The sequence below is a fragment of the Mandrillus leucophaeus genome, unplaced genomic scaffold, assembly GCF_000951045.1.
Source record: "Mandrillus leucophaeus isolate KB7577 unplaced genomic scaffold, Mleu.le_1.0 Scaffold314, whole genome shotgun sequence".
NCBI lineage: Eukaryota > Metazoa > Chordata > Mammalia > Primates > Cercopithecidae > Mandrillus > Mandrillus leucophaeus.
In genome coordinates, this window is record NW_012103299.1 from 2,853,944 (window position 1) to 2,868,034 (window position 14,091).

Below are 14,091 nucleotides of genomic sequence, written 5' to 3' on the forward strand. Positions count from 1 at the left end.
CGGACCGAGGCGTGACTCGCAGGTGCCCACGCGTGCCAGCTGCGGCTGGGCTAGGGACGCAGGGTCGCCCAGTGGGGAGCGGGGACCTGACTCTCGAAATTCGTTGCAGAATGGAGGGGGCTGTGGTCGCGCATGGGAACCCGCTCGCGGCTCAGCGGGTCTAGGGACTTCGGGTTACCGAATGTCAAAGGCGCGGGCAGCTCATAGTTAGAGCAAATCGCAGGATTTTTTTGGGAAACGCGAGTGGTGAGCCCCTTCCGGCTCCAGTCCAGTCTGGGCACTGGAACCACTCCCCGTTCTGCCCGCGCCTCAGTGACTGCCTATCCGGGCCCAGGGCACCGTGGACAGGACCGCACACGAAGTAGTCACCTTCCGCTGCAGCTTTGGGGAGACAAGCGGAATCATTTTCTTCCACCTAATTCTAAAATCGTTAGATGTAAACTCTTTGAGTGTCGCACCCCTGGCCTGGGCTCTTCCTCCTGCCCCTTGTGATGCGGACAGTGGTGAGAGCTCGGATGTACTGTTGGCCAGAAGTGTGTTCAAATTTGGACTGGCCACTTCCTAGCTTAGTGACCTTGAGTAAGTGACTCCATATATTTAGGTTTCGGTTTTCTCGTTTGCAAAAAGGGAAATAATGCGTGCATGCAGGTTGTTTGTGAGCCGCGAGTGAGATATTGAGGGAGCGCAGAGCACTGGGCCTGGCACGTAGTGGGCACTGGGAAGCGTGGCTCACCTCCCACTGCATCCCCCCAGAGTAATGGCTGATATATTATTGTTGTGACTCTTGTTTATTTTGTTGGCAGTTTTATTTTATTTGCAGGGGCTCAGTACGTTGGAGAGAAAGGTGTTTGTCTACCAGTAGGGTCAGTTTCAGAGGACGGGGAAGGACAGGAGGTGCAGGTTGGGGATTCTTTCTATCTTCTCCCAACAATCCAAAGGCGTCAGGATTTGCAGGGCCTCCAGGCCTGGGTCTGGAGTTAGGTCACTTGCCCGCTGTGTGACCTTGGGCAAGTTACTGGCCCTTGCTGAGCCTTCCTGGTGGGTGTGGAGAGGGAGGCCCAACAGTGAGGGGTGAAAGCTGCAGGATGCCTGGGGTCTGGGCAAGTGCTCCCTCACTTGCTTCCAGCGACAAGGACCCTCAGATGGGGTAGATGCCATTGCTTTGGCCCCAGGGGGCTTCCTGCTTCTAATTCAGGCTCTGCCACTGGCAGGGTGGGGGCTGTGGGGTCCCTAACTGCCCCTCCCAGAACCGCATTTTCCTTATTTGTAAAACAAAAAGGGCACCAGCTACCCCCAGGGTGACTGTGAGAACCAAATGAGATAGCATCTGTGGAAGTGCCTGTGAGAAACTCTGGCGGTTATATAATAATAACTTTAATGACAACTATAAAGCTACTGTAGCTGAGAACCTAGCCTGTGCCAGGCAGGGAGGTGGACACTTATTTATTCTTCACAATGACCCTGTGAGGAAAGGGCTGTTAGTGGCCCCAATTTCTCACTAATGAGGGAATTGAGGCTTTGAGAGTTCAAGGGAAGCGCAGCTCCCCACTTGCGGGCTAGAGTTGGCACCTCACCAGCTCCTCTTCCCTTCTGGCTTCCAGTGTCCCGGACTCAGGGCTGCCCTTGTCACTTCAGACACTGTTAAATCGGGACAACAAGGCCCACCGCACAGAGGTTTGTGGCACGGAACTAAGGTGTGGGTGGTACAGCACTGCTCCCAGGGTGTGTGCTTAAGAATGGGATTCTCACCTCCGTTTACCAGCTGTGGACTCTGAATTATTCATCTTCTTTGTGCCTCAGTTTTCTCATCTAGTAAATAAACCTCATAAGATTAAATAAGCTCCTCCAGGTAAAACCTGGCATGGGTCAGGGCTCTGCTTCATTGCTTGGGTTCTGGCTTCCTGAGATCCACGGTTCCTCATGGTCCAGCCCTGTCATCCAGATGAAGGTGCTTTGGGCCACTAATCATAAGCCTCCTTTCACTTCCTATCCAGAGAGCTCTTAGGCAGCTCAGGAATGGGGGTAACTTGGGTCAGGTATGAGAACTCTGAGAATCCTAGGACAGTGGTTCTCAGAGTGTGTTCCCAGAGCAGCAGCATCAGCATCACTGGAGAATTTGTTAGAAATGCAAATTCCTGGACCCTCGCCAGACCTACGGAATCAGAACTCTGGGGTAGGACTTGGCAGTCTGTGTTTAACAAGCCCTCCAGGCGACACTGATGCCTGCTCAACTCTGGAAGCCAATGCCCAGAATGCTGTCCATTTCATCCGAGTTTTCAAATGTGTTGTTACAACACTGTGGGAAGATTGTCTCAGAATTTGCAACTCTCATACGAATCTGTACTAATACCTTCCACTTCTCATTCCCAGTGTTGCTCATTCATGTCTTCTCCTGATCATACTTGCCAAAGGTTTGTTCTTTTGTTGGTTTTTAAAAAAGCCTTTGATGTCTTATCCCCTTTTAAAATGCCACCTCTTTCATGAATGTTGTGGTTTCAAAAATTATTTATTTCTTCTTTGCTGAGTTGAAAATTTGTCAAATTTTCTTTCTTTTTAAATAAATGCATTCGAGGGCATACATTTTCCTCTGAGCACTGTTTTGGCCAGATATGTTCTGATATGTATTTGGTGTTCCTGAGGTTGTAATTTCTTGCTGCCCTTGTAATTTACCTGCTGTCACTTGAACAGTGAGGCACACACACTGAAAGAAATTAGGAAATGAGAATTGTAAGAACCAGGACCAGGATTCCTGGAGCTAGAGAGACCTTCAGGACGCAGCACATCCTCTCCTCTTCTCCATGAAGAAGCTGGGAGAAAGGGGTGCAGCTGGTGGAGGCTTTGCTGAGAGTCATCTAGAAGATGGTGGGGCTTCAGCGGTGACAGAAAAGATGCTGGGATTTCCAACTGGCCCAGGAACCCAGCTGTGGGAGGCTCCTCCAGGCTCATTCTGCCATTGACTTCCTGAGTGAAATGGGACTGCATTTCCCCATCTGTGAAATGGGGGTAGAGACTGAATCAGGACTTGAAAAGTATTTGGGTCAGCTACCCTATTTGAACACCGATGAAAATATTGTGGTCTGCTTCCGTAGAAAAGGACAGAAACACAATTTGGCACATACACCATGTCACAGGTGGCTGACCTGCTGTGCTGTTCTTGGCTCACACACCCTAGTTCGGAGTCCCTACGGGCCCTTCCAGTTTTCCTGATGGAAGGCTCTAAAGACACTTGCCCAAATTTATTCGCCCATTCATTTATTTATTCAGCGAATATTTACTGAGCACCTACTCACATTTCCTGGACCATACCCCAGTGCAGGGGCTTGGTTTCCCCATCTCACAGTGGGGACAAAGCAGTCTGGGCTCTTCATCACTGCTTCCCCCAGTGGGCAGGATGTGGGGAAGAACCTTCCTGAGGAGGTCTGATCAGTCTCAAGAGTCTGCCAGCCAGTGGAAGGAAAAGGGCACGTGGTGGAAAGGGGTGAGCTAGGATTTGAACCCAGGACTTTTAGACTACAAAGCCCACACTTTCTCCTTTACCTTACACCCCTATTTGGGAGTAGGTGGTAAAGACTGTAAGTCACGGGATGGAGTGGGGAGGGGAATCAGTGCAGGGTCTGGGTGAATGAGCCCAAGAGTGGCGGTGAAGGCTGGCCATAGTGGGGCTCACTCTTCTCCCCTACTGGCTTGAGAGTTCCTTTCAGGCAAAATGGTGTTGGTGGCATTTGATCCCATGTCCCAGGGCTGGGTCCAGGGTGTGGAGGACTCGAGGACATTATCAAGGTTTGTAGTATTAAACTCAATAGCACAAAGCAAGGTCAGACAAGGGGTAAGAAAAAGGGGTCAGAATTGGGCGCAGGCATTTGCATGCACTCAGTTCGGCATTCACCTCCCCAGCACCCCCATGGCTGGTTCCTCCCATCCTTTACGACCCAGGCCAGCCCTCACCTCTCTGCCCATCCTCCAGAGCAGCACCCTCACGTCATCATCCTCTCTACCCGTTGATTTCTGTCATTCCCCTCAGAACTGATCTTATTTATCCGGCTCATTAGCTTTATCTGTGGCAGGTGATGTGAAAGAATGATTTCCAAGGTGCTTGGGCTGGGCCAGACCCAGGCCCTGGCAGGGAGGCTGGCAGCAGCCTGAGGAAGCTGGCCCTAGGGCCGGGGGTTAGAGGAGAGGGGAGCAGGGAGAGATTCCTTTCTCCATGGGGTAGGGGACTGATGGAGATAATACAGGGCACGTGAGCAGGGACTGTGCAGATGGCAGCGTGTGCAGGGTGGCAGGAATCGGTCAGTGTGCTCAGGCTCAGGGGAGTAAGGACAGGCAGGGTGGGCAAATGCAGGGGGTGGCCTTCTCAGGGACCTCCAAACCTGATCTCATGCCCTTGTTTCCTTCCCCTACACATCAGCCATTTTTCCCATTTGTGCTCCACAACTTTCCTCCCTTCCTGACAGATTTCTCTACTCAATTTGACTTCGTTTCAACACTTTCGTTGGGCAAATTACATTAAGATGAATGTTGCAGGTACCCTTTATGGTTTATTTATCGTGATACTGTTTGTATCTCACACTTATAAATAACTTATGTTATAGCTTTTGTTTGTGGAAATGTAACTTACATATTTTATTACGCTTTCTGTAAACCTCAAAAAGAATCTTGTCAAGGAAGCACTCTTATCAGCAATCCAAACTATGGGACGTAAAAACCGACACTAACATTATTTTTTAATATGCCAAGGAGGCAGGTTACTCTTGCTGTAGTTTGAAAGGTTTGCTGTCATTGTAAACTTGCACCTCAATAAAACATTTAAAAGTCTCAAGAATGATTTTAGGAAGTTCAGGGAGGAGGATGAATCGGTGGCAGGACCCACAGACACAGCACACAATGGGCCCAGGTCCTGCACTGGCCTTTTGCTGGGAGTGCCTAGTCCCATTGTAGGTGTCAAAGTGGTTCACATTGAGTTCTCCCACCCAACTGTCCCCTAGGCCCAGCTGTGAAGGACCTAGTTCAAGGAATTATAGTGAAAAAGAAACACGAGTTTTGAGGTCAGGCAGATCTGACTTTGAATTATGGGGTGTCTACTTTCTAGCTATGTGGCTTTGGGTCAGTCTTTTAGTCTCAGTTTTCTCATCTCTAAAATGGGGATAATAATTCTTGACATTCTTACCAGGAAGCGTAAAATGAGATAGCAGTTTGCAATGCTTATTTGGCGCTCAATAAATGATAGCAGTTCTGATTATTTTATGTTCATCTTAAAACTTTTAAGACCAGGAGTGGTGGCTCACATCTGTAATCCCAGCACTTAGGGAGGCTGTGGCAGGTAGATCGCTTGAGCCCAGAAGTTCAAGACCAGCCTAGCCAACATGGCAAAACCCTGTCTTTACAAAAAATACAAAAATTCGCCGGGTGCAGTGACATGGGCCTCTAGTCTCAGCTACTCAGGAGGCAGAGGTGGGAGGATTGTTTGAGCCCAGGAGGTTGAGGCTGCAGTGAGCTGTGAGCGTGCCGCTGCATTCCATCCTGGGCAAGAGTGAGATCCTGTCTTAAAAAAAAAAAGAAAAAAAAAGAAACATTTACTTCCTCCCTTTTTACTCTACCCTGCTTTTCTCTTCAGGCACTCCTTTCCCTCCTCATAAGGGGCTGAGTTCTCTCAAATGTTACTTCCCCAAAACTGCTGAACATCTAGATCAAGTTTCCCATATGCTGGATCTTTCAGTTTCTTCAATTTTTCTCACCAAACCCACTCTGTTTTCGGTTCTCATATCCAGCTGTTGGTAGTTAGCTAATCTGGTCACTAATCTCAGCTAATAGCTACATGGCAAGCCACTTCTGCATTTTGAAAGGGGCCCTCACTACCATAATCCGTAGGTACTTAAAGGATGTCAGGGCCAATAGAAGGGAGTCGAGAAGGCCAGGGGGGCTTTTCTGGGCAGTTCAGATAATCACATACAGTGCAGGGACTCTACACTCCTTTGTCCCCCATCCTAGAGAAGCCTGATTGGAAAACACAGAGTAACAGAAACATCCGGAATACAGGCAGACTACATCTTTCTCAGGGGCCAGGTTCTGAAGTCAGTGTGGAAGGCAAAAATTGAGCAAAGTAAAAATCCCTTCAAACTGTTTCTTGCTTGAGCATCCCTGAAGCAGCTGGCTGGACTTAGCACCCACATTGCAGGAACAGTCCATCTGTCTGTACACTAGAATCCCATCAGAAAGGTGGGTGCGCAAACAGCAGCCACACCTCCCACCTCATCCTCTCTGAGCACGTGTGTGAAGTGGTAGGCCCTTTGGAACTGCCAGCACTCATTTTTCCTGTTGTTCAATCTGAGTAAGTTGAATCTGATTAGACCCAGCAGCTCCATTAGTTGTCTTTCACACGGCCTCCACAGGTTTGTGTCTGTGCATGCTTTTTTTTTTTTTGAAGACGGAGTCTCGCTCTGTCGCCCAGGCTGGAGTGCAGTGGCCGGATCTCAGCTCACTGCAAGCTCCGCCTCCCGGGTTCACGCCATTCTCTGGCCTCAGCCTCCCGAGTAGCTGGGACTACAGGCGCCCGCCACCTCGCCCGGCTAGTTTTTTGTATTTCTTAGTAGAGACGGGGTTTCACCGTGTTAGCCAGGATGGTCTCGATCTCCTGACCTCGTGATCCACCCGTCTCGGCCTCCCAAAGTGCTGGGATTACAGGCTTGAGCCACCGCGCCCGGCCTGTGCATGCTTTATCCTTGGGACAGGATGTCCCTACAGGGCCCACTCCCACGTGGAACTCCAGGTCTCTTCTCAAGAGTCCCCCGTCCCTCACCAAGGCAGACTGTGGCAGTCTTGGAGGCAGAGTCCCAAATCCGGTTCTCATCCACTGTGGGATGAGTGTGTAGTATGCGTGAGTGTGATCCTTAAACATCCCAGCTCCCCCACTTCCTTTTCCTCCCTCAGTAAGGGCTCAGAATGGAACCTGGCCCTCTAAAGGAAAAGGAGGGTTCCTTTCCAGGTTTTAAGAAAGAAATTTACAGCTAAAACTCAACCTTTCTAGCAACAGCCAGACAAGAGTTTTGGCAGACAGCTTTGAAAATGGTTCCCAATGGCCGGGCGCGGTGGCTCACGCCTGTAATCCCAACACTTTGGGAGGCCGAGGCAGGCGGATCACGAGGTCAGGAGATGGAGACTATCCTGGCTAACACGGTGAAACCCCGTCTCTACTAAAAATACAAAAAATTAGCCAGGCGTGGTGGCGGGCGCCTGTAGTCCCAGCTACTCAGGAGGCTGATGCAGGAGAATGGCGTGAACCCGGGAGGCAGAGCTTGCAGTAAGCGGAGATCGTGCCACTGCACTCCAGCCTGGGTGACAGAGCGAGACTCTGTCTCAAAAAAAAAAAAAAAAAAAAAAAGGACGATGGCTCCCAATGATCCCTACCTTGTGATTTACTTCTAATGAACAGAATACAGCAAAAGTGATGGGATGGCCCTTCTGAGATTAGGTTATAAAAGACGGTGACTTCCAGATTGCTGCAATCTCTCTGGCTCTTCTCTGATGAAACAAGGTTCCATGCTGTGAGCTGCCCTGTGAAGAGACCCATTTGGCAAGAAACTGAGGCAACAACCCGTGAGAAACTGACTCCTGCTAACCATCGCGAGTGAGTCTGGATGCAGAGCCTTACCCAGTCAAGCCCTGAGATGATCACAGCCTGTGAGAGAGCGAGCCTGAAACCCAGCTGCAAATTCCGGACCTACAGGAACCGTCGGTTAATAAATGTGGCTTCGAGGCACTAAGTTTTGGAGTAATGTGTTATGTAACAATAGAGTTCTGAGAAACAGATGATAATGGACCTAAATATTAACTGGTTTCAACTCACCATTCTGAAATACAGGTCTTCCTTGCAAGGGGCCAGGAATTCCTTTGAGGTGAGACAGATCTGGGTTCAAATCTTGCCTGTGTGACCCATGTAAGCTATAGACACCATCTTTTAACCTCGGTTTCCTTATCTGCAAAGTGGAGCTAATACTGTCTAAACTTTAGAGGGCTCTTGTGAGGACTAGAAGAGATCATGTATGTAAAGGGCACAATACATGTTCAATAACTGTCTGCTGAGTCTTCTCCAGCTGACACACGCTGCCTGCAGTGTGCTCTGTGAGGCCAGCTCTACTAGCAGGTCCTGTAGACGTCAGCAGTGGGGTAGGCCTGACCTGTCCTCTGAGAACAGCTCTCCAAGGCCAAGTCTTATGGAGCCATTCTTGTCTGCTGTGAAATCACCAGGTGACCTCTGGCAGTGTGGCAAGGAGAAGTGAGTGCCCATGGTCATTTTCTGGTGAACATTTTAATGCAAACAATATGGTGCTTTTAGATACTGGACATCTGTAAAGAATGCCAGAATGGGACAAACCTTTCTTAACACATTTCTGTGTGGTGAGTGTGCACTTATACGCCTTTAAGAAACAGAAATTCATGTCAAACTTCTCTGAACAGCTGATGTTTTACAGAATTCAGAATTCACCTTCTCAAGGAAAATTATAAATCCCATTTCTAATGAAACATAGTGTAAGACCAAAGCTTATTTATCCATCGAATACTAGAAGTAACCCCATATGTAACGTACTTTCCCCTCATTTCCTTCAGACACAGAAGACAAACATTTTGAGATAAATTTGAGTGACTCTGCTTTTATATGACAAGCCTATTGCAAAACTCAACTATCCAGAAAGGTTTCAAGAAACACAAGTCTGAGAAATGAGATTATAACAGGAGCCTGTGGATTTACTTCTTGTTCAACAGTAAGGCCAACCTTTCATGTCTTATCAGAAACAAAGGACACAATATTTATTGTAAGCCAGAATCATAAAAACAGCAGTGAGACAGTAAAACACTTGACAGTGGGCAATCTCAAATTAATAGCCTAGTAACAGTGTAGCACAAACTGTGAAGGTCGTCTTCATGTTCTGGGTTTGGGTTAAGTCGCAATCCCAAGTCCCAACAGTAATAAGAGTTTTTGTGGAGAGTTGGAAACCAGCTGTTTCTCATCCTCTGAAAATCTGAATTTTAGCACCTAGAACTGTTTTGGGTAGCCCTAAGAAGGCAGAGCTGCTTCAAATATTATATTCTAATAGTTACCTTCACCTTCTCTTAAAAATTAAATGGAGGCAGAGGACTGGATGCTGGCACCACCCAGAACTCCTGACTGGGGCTACATGATTCCTCCTGAAGAAATATCTCTGCAGGCAGTAATTGCACAGCTTAATTCTTCTAGACTGAACCACTTCAGATTTATGCCAGTGAAAAGCAAACATTGTTTGTAAGTCATTTAATTGTGTTACTGTCTCTCAACTTTATCAGATGCAGCTGAGGCAGGGAGGCCTGCGTGTGGTCCTGTGGGATGCTCTGTAGTGCTTCCAGGCTCGTTCTAAATGCTCACAGCCCAAAGTCCCTAACGCTGCTTCTTCCAGACACATAACAAACTACTCATTTAACAGGTTCCAGTGGCATTCATCTCAATCCAGAGTCCATGGTGAAGGCTGCATCTCCAACAAATTGACAACCTTGATTGCAGAACCATAAACTAGTACACACTTAGGTGCAAACCTGGTTTATTCTGTTCTTTGGTTAAATATTGTTTCCATATCCTTTCAGAGCATTAGGAGAACAAACATAATATTTGATAGAAAGACTGAAAACACATCCTTTGCTTTTCAGAGAAAAGACTGAATTTACACTGTGTACTATTAGAAATTCTTATAATTAGGTTAGACATAGAAGAAGGTAGGGCTTTTGTTGTTGCTTGTATATTTTGAAAAATACATTCCCCTGGGCTAGCCAACATCACTGTCCTGAGACCCAGACCTTCAGGACTCTCTTGACAAAGGCTGCTCCACACATGGTCAGAAAAATCGGGTCAGCTCATCATGTCGAGACTGCATGGTTCAGTGCTGCCGTCACTGCGCAGAGCCTCTGCCACGTCTCTTCTGAATACAGACAGATTTTGGGTGAACCTGCAGAAAGAGGAAGAAAGGGTCAAGGGTAGTAATGAGGCCAAGCCTCCATGAATTTCTGGACGATAAGGCCACTTTGGAGTTCAGGACTTTGGGGAGGCCCCTCCTGGAGGAAGGCTCTAGATTTCAGCTGAGCTCCTTTCTCTCCAGTTTCATCGCCACTGCTGCTCTGCCACCAGTACTGCCAACTCCTCATCCCTTCCTGGAAAACAGGGTTGCCACTAAATTCACTCTGACCATCTTGAGGTGTATATTTTGTGGTTCTACTTTTAAAAAACAATTTTAGAAAAGTTAAATTACACATAGATGGTAAGGATTATTAAAAAAAGAACAAAAGTTTATGTGCCAGGCATTGGATTGAGTTTACTGATAAGCTCATTTAATCATCACAAGTCTTCCCTGAGGTAGGTATGAGTATCCTCATTTTACAGGTGAGAAAACTGAATTTAGTAGCTGAAAAAGAGGGGGCATGGGGTTAGACTACCTGGGTTCAAATCCTAGCTCGACACTTACGAGTCAGATGATACTGGATGAATACTTAACCTCTTGTCTTGGTACCTAATATGAGTAGTTACTCAAGGGATTGTAGAAAGTGAGAATTTAGGCCAGTTGCAGTGGCTCATGCCTGTAATTCCAGCACTTTTGGAGGCCAAGGCGGGTGGATCACCTGAGGTCAGGAGTTTGACACCAGCCTGGCCAACATGGTGAAACTACGTCTCTACTAAAAACATAAAAAATTAGCCAGGTGTGGTGGCGGGCGCCTGTAAACCCAGCTACTTGGGAGGCTGAGGTGGGAGAATCACTTGAACCTGGGAGGTGGAGGCTGCAGTGAGCCAAGATTGTGCCACTGCACTCCAGCCTGAGAAACAGAGCGAGAATCTGTCTCAAGAAAAAAAAAAAAAAAAAAAAAGAATTTATTGGGTCAGTTTGAGGCAATGCCTGTATGCCTGTAAGTACTCAACACAGTGCCTGGTACATGGACAACAGTCAGTCTTCGCTGCCTATTACTCTCATTAAACTAGGAGGACCACCTGCCATCATTTCACAGAGCAGCTCAGGAGGCAGTACTCAAATTTCCAAGCCTTAGGTGAAGTAATTTCCACCGAGACACCTAGGGCTTCCCCATTCAAGTCTCATCGGCTGGCTTCTGAGGTTGTCCCTTTCTGCGTGATAGAGGATCTTGAAGCGAACAGTCAAGGGAATATGTCTGCAGACCCCAACTGACTTGGTCATGTATTACCAAAGCCCAGGCTGGTAACTCCAGAATACACTGATGATTTGCATTTCAAATGGAGCAGCATTTGAATGCTACTGCATTTATAAAAGGATGGTGCAGATCTTTTTTTTTTTTTTCTCCTGAACACATGTTCTTTCTCCATCATTCATTACTGTCTGTCTTTTCTACTAGAATGTAAGATCCATGAGGGGGAGGAACCTTAAATAATTGGTTTACCACTGGTAACCCCAATGCCTACACAGTAGATTCTGAATAAAGTTTTATGAACTAAATGAATGAATGAATAAAGTCAGACCTAGCTGATAAGTTCAGGCTCCTTTCATTTAGATCTCATTGGCAACTGAGATACCAGCCATTCTTAAATGACAGGCAGAGGGGGAAACTAATACTGTAGGTCATAGGCCCCAGATGCCATGCTTCACTGCGTTCTGTCATTTAAATATCACAACTGATTATTACCATCTCCATTTCACTGGTAAAGAAACTGAGGAGTAGAGAAGTTAACTGTCTACTGCCACACAACCTACAAAGGCTAGATATAAAATATCATCTTAAAAAAATTTTAATTTAAATTTATTATTTTTGAGACAGAGTCTCACTCTGTTGCCCAGGCTGGAGTGCAGTGGTGTGATCTCGGCTCACTGCAACTTCTGCCTTCCAGGTTCAAGCGATTTTCCTAGCTCAGCCTCCTGAGTAGCTGGAACTATAGGCACGTGCCACCACGCCCAGCTAATTTTTGTATATTTAGTAGAGACAGGGTTTCACCATGTTGGCCAGGCTGGTCTCAAACTCCTGACCTCAGGTGATCTGCCCTCCTCGGCTTCCCAAAGTGCTGGGATTACAGGCGTGAGCCACCGTGCCCGGCCAATTTGTTTTTAAATTAATATATAATATTTTTACATCATTATGGGGTACATGCAATATTTTGTTACATGCACACAATGTGTAATGATCAAGTCAGAGGATTTAGGGTATCCATCACCTAGAGTATTTATCATTTCTATATGTTGGGGACATTTCAAGTTCTCTCTTTTAGCTATTTTGAAATATACAATACATTATTATTAGCTATAGTCAGGATCCTAACTCAGCTATAACTGGGGTCTGTCTGACCTCAAGGCCTATGTTTGTTCAAATGCCAAGAAGTCTTTCTTCACTTTCCAGCAGATTTGCACTTTCCTTCTTTTTATCTTTCAGTTGTAGTTATTTTTTCGTATCTCTCCTGTTGAATTGTAAACTGCTTAAGGGCAGAGACTACATTTGATTAATCTCTGCATCCCAGTATAATGCCTAGTATGACACTTGGAAGAAAGCAAATAACCAATAATATTTACTGAATTTGGAATGGAACTGAGTCTAGGATCACCAGGTGAAACAGAAAAGGGACATCCATGTGTGAGCTGTGTCACGCACAAGACAGTTATTTTCTACAAACCTGGAATGTCTACTTTCCCCAGCGACACACTACTGGGCAATGCTCACCTGTCTCTGTTCTTGATGGACAGATTCTGCTCCACTCCTTCCATGAGGTTTCTGAAGCACTGGGCGAGGACCTCCTGCCTGGCGAGAGGCTGGCTGCTTAGCAGACTCGCTCTCAGTTCACTGAAATACTGATGGGCGACAGAATAGTGTCAGAGCTCTGACTCCAAACCCGGCCCGAAGACAGCTGGTAGGGGGATGGCTAGACCAGCTCTCATCTACTCAGGGCTCACTAATGCTCAGAGGAGTTTTTGTCTAGTTCCACGTTGAACTTTAAGCCCTTAGAGAAAATCTACGCCATAGAGACACTCCTACTTATAAATTCTATGATCCCTTCCATAAACTGTCTTGCTGTAATTGTTCTATTGTCACTGCTTAGGCTGATGAAGTCCTTGTCTCCTCTGTGGGGGACTGAATGCATGCTTTTCCTGACTCTCATCTCTTCTAATCACAGAAAGACTGAAATGGGAGGGGTCTCCAGGCTGAAGGAAATAACTAAAAATGCCCAGGGAGCATTTTAAGTGACTGAAGGCAAGGCCAAGGGTCTTTCCTCAGGCCTTATCATCTTTCCTGGCTTCCGTGAGTCACTCCTTAAACAACTTCGGGCTTTGTTCCAAGTCTCTGTCCTTGGGGGCTAGAATGGATTTACTCCTCTGAGGTGGGGTACTGGAGGGGCTTGCTTTAGTTTGGGGAGAGCTTTCTGGCACTAAGAAAAATATCTGTCATGCCTGGTCACAAATATCTGCACAGCCTTTTCTTTTCTGCTGAGGACTGTGGGCTTTTATACAAACACAAGCTCTGATGCTAAACACAGCTCCTAATCATTGGAAACAGCCTAATTTCAGCACAAAGACAACATTTTGCCAGTCATGCATTTATTCTTCCAAGCCCAAAAAGCATGATATTTAATTTCTATCATACATTAAAACAGCTTACATCAGAAAACACACATAATTAATATGTAGTCAGACTAATACTTAAATACTATATATCAGAGGCATTATACTTAAACCACAATGTCTTACTGAACAAGATTGGGAATGCACAAAACTACTTATTTTTCCCTTTTATAATGATGCAGTGACTCACACCAAATAGAAAATTATTAGTTTTTCATCCTAAACGGTGAAATATTGCCTCCATCAGTAAAGTATAATATTGTGATGTCATAAGCTTTTTCCAAACACTGAATTTGCCCTTATTCCCTCTCAATCATTTTAAAAGAACTGCTCTCTTTTATAGAGCTTGGATTTAAATCACAATAACACCGAGGGAAGATGAATGACAGTGCTACTGAATGTGGCTAAAATTGGATACTTCAGCACAGGTGAATGATGAGACAGCTCTTCTCTTTTTGATATATTTTCTTCTTCTATTAGTTTCCTTCCAAGGCTGGGATTTTAG

At 46.3% G+C, this 14,091-nt stretch overlaps 1 protein-coding gene across 1 annotated transcript in view; it reads right to left on the minus strand.

The window, feature by feature from the left end:
- Nucleotides 1–8,286: 8,286 nt before the first annotated feature.
- Nucleotides 8,287–14,091, minus strand: part of RANBP17 (RAN binding protein 17) — a 133,363-nt gene continuing 127,558 nt past the window's right edge. The window contains exons 11-12 of the mRNA XM_011987719.1: nt 12,691–12,818; nt 8,287–9,971 (exon numbers count right to left, since the gene is read on the minus strand). Coding sequence (XP_011843109.1) covers nt 9,875–9,971; nt 12,691–12,818 — 225 coding nt within the window. The 3' untranslated portion in view covers nt 8,287–9,874. The remainder of the gene's footprint in view (nt 9,972–12,690; nt 12,819–14,091) is intronic.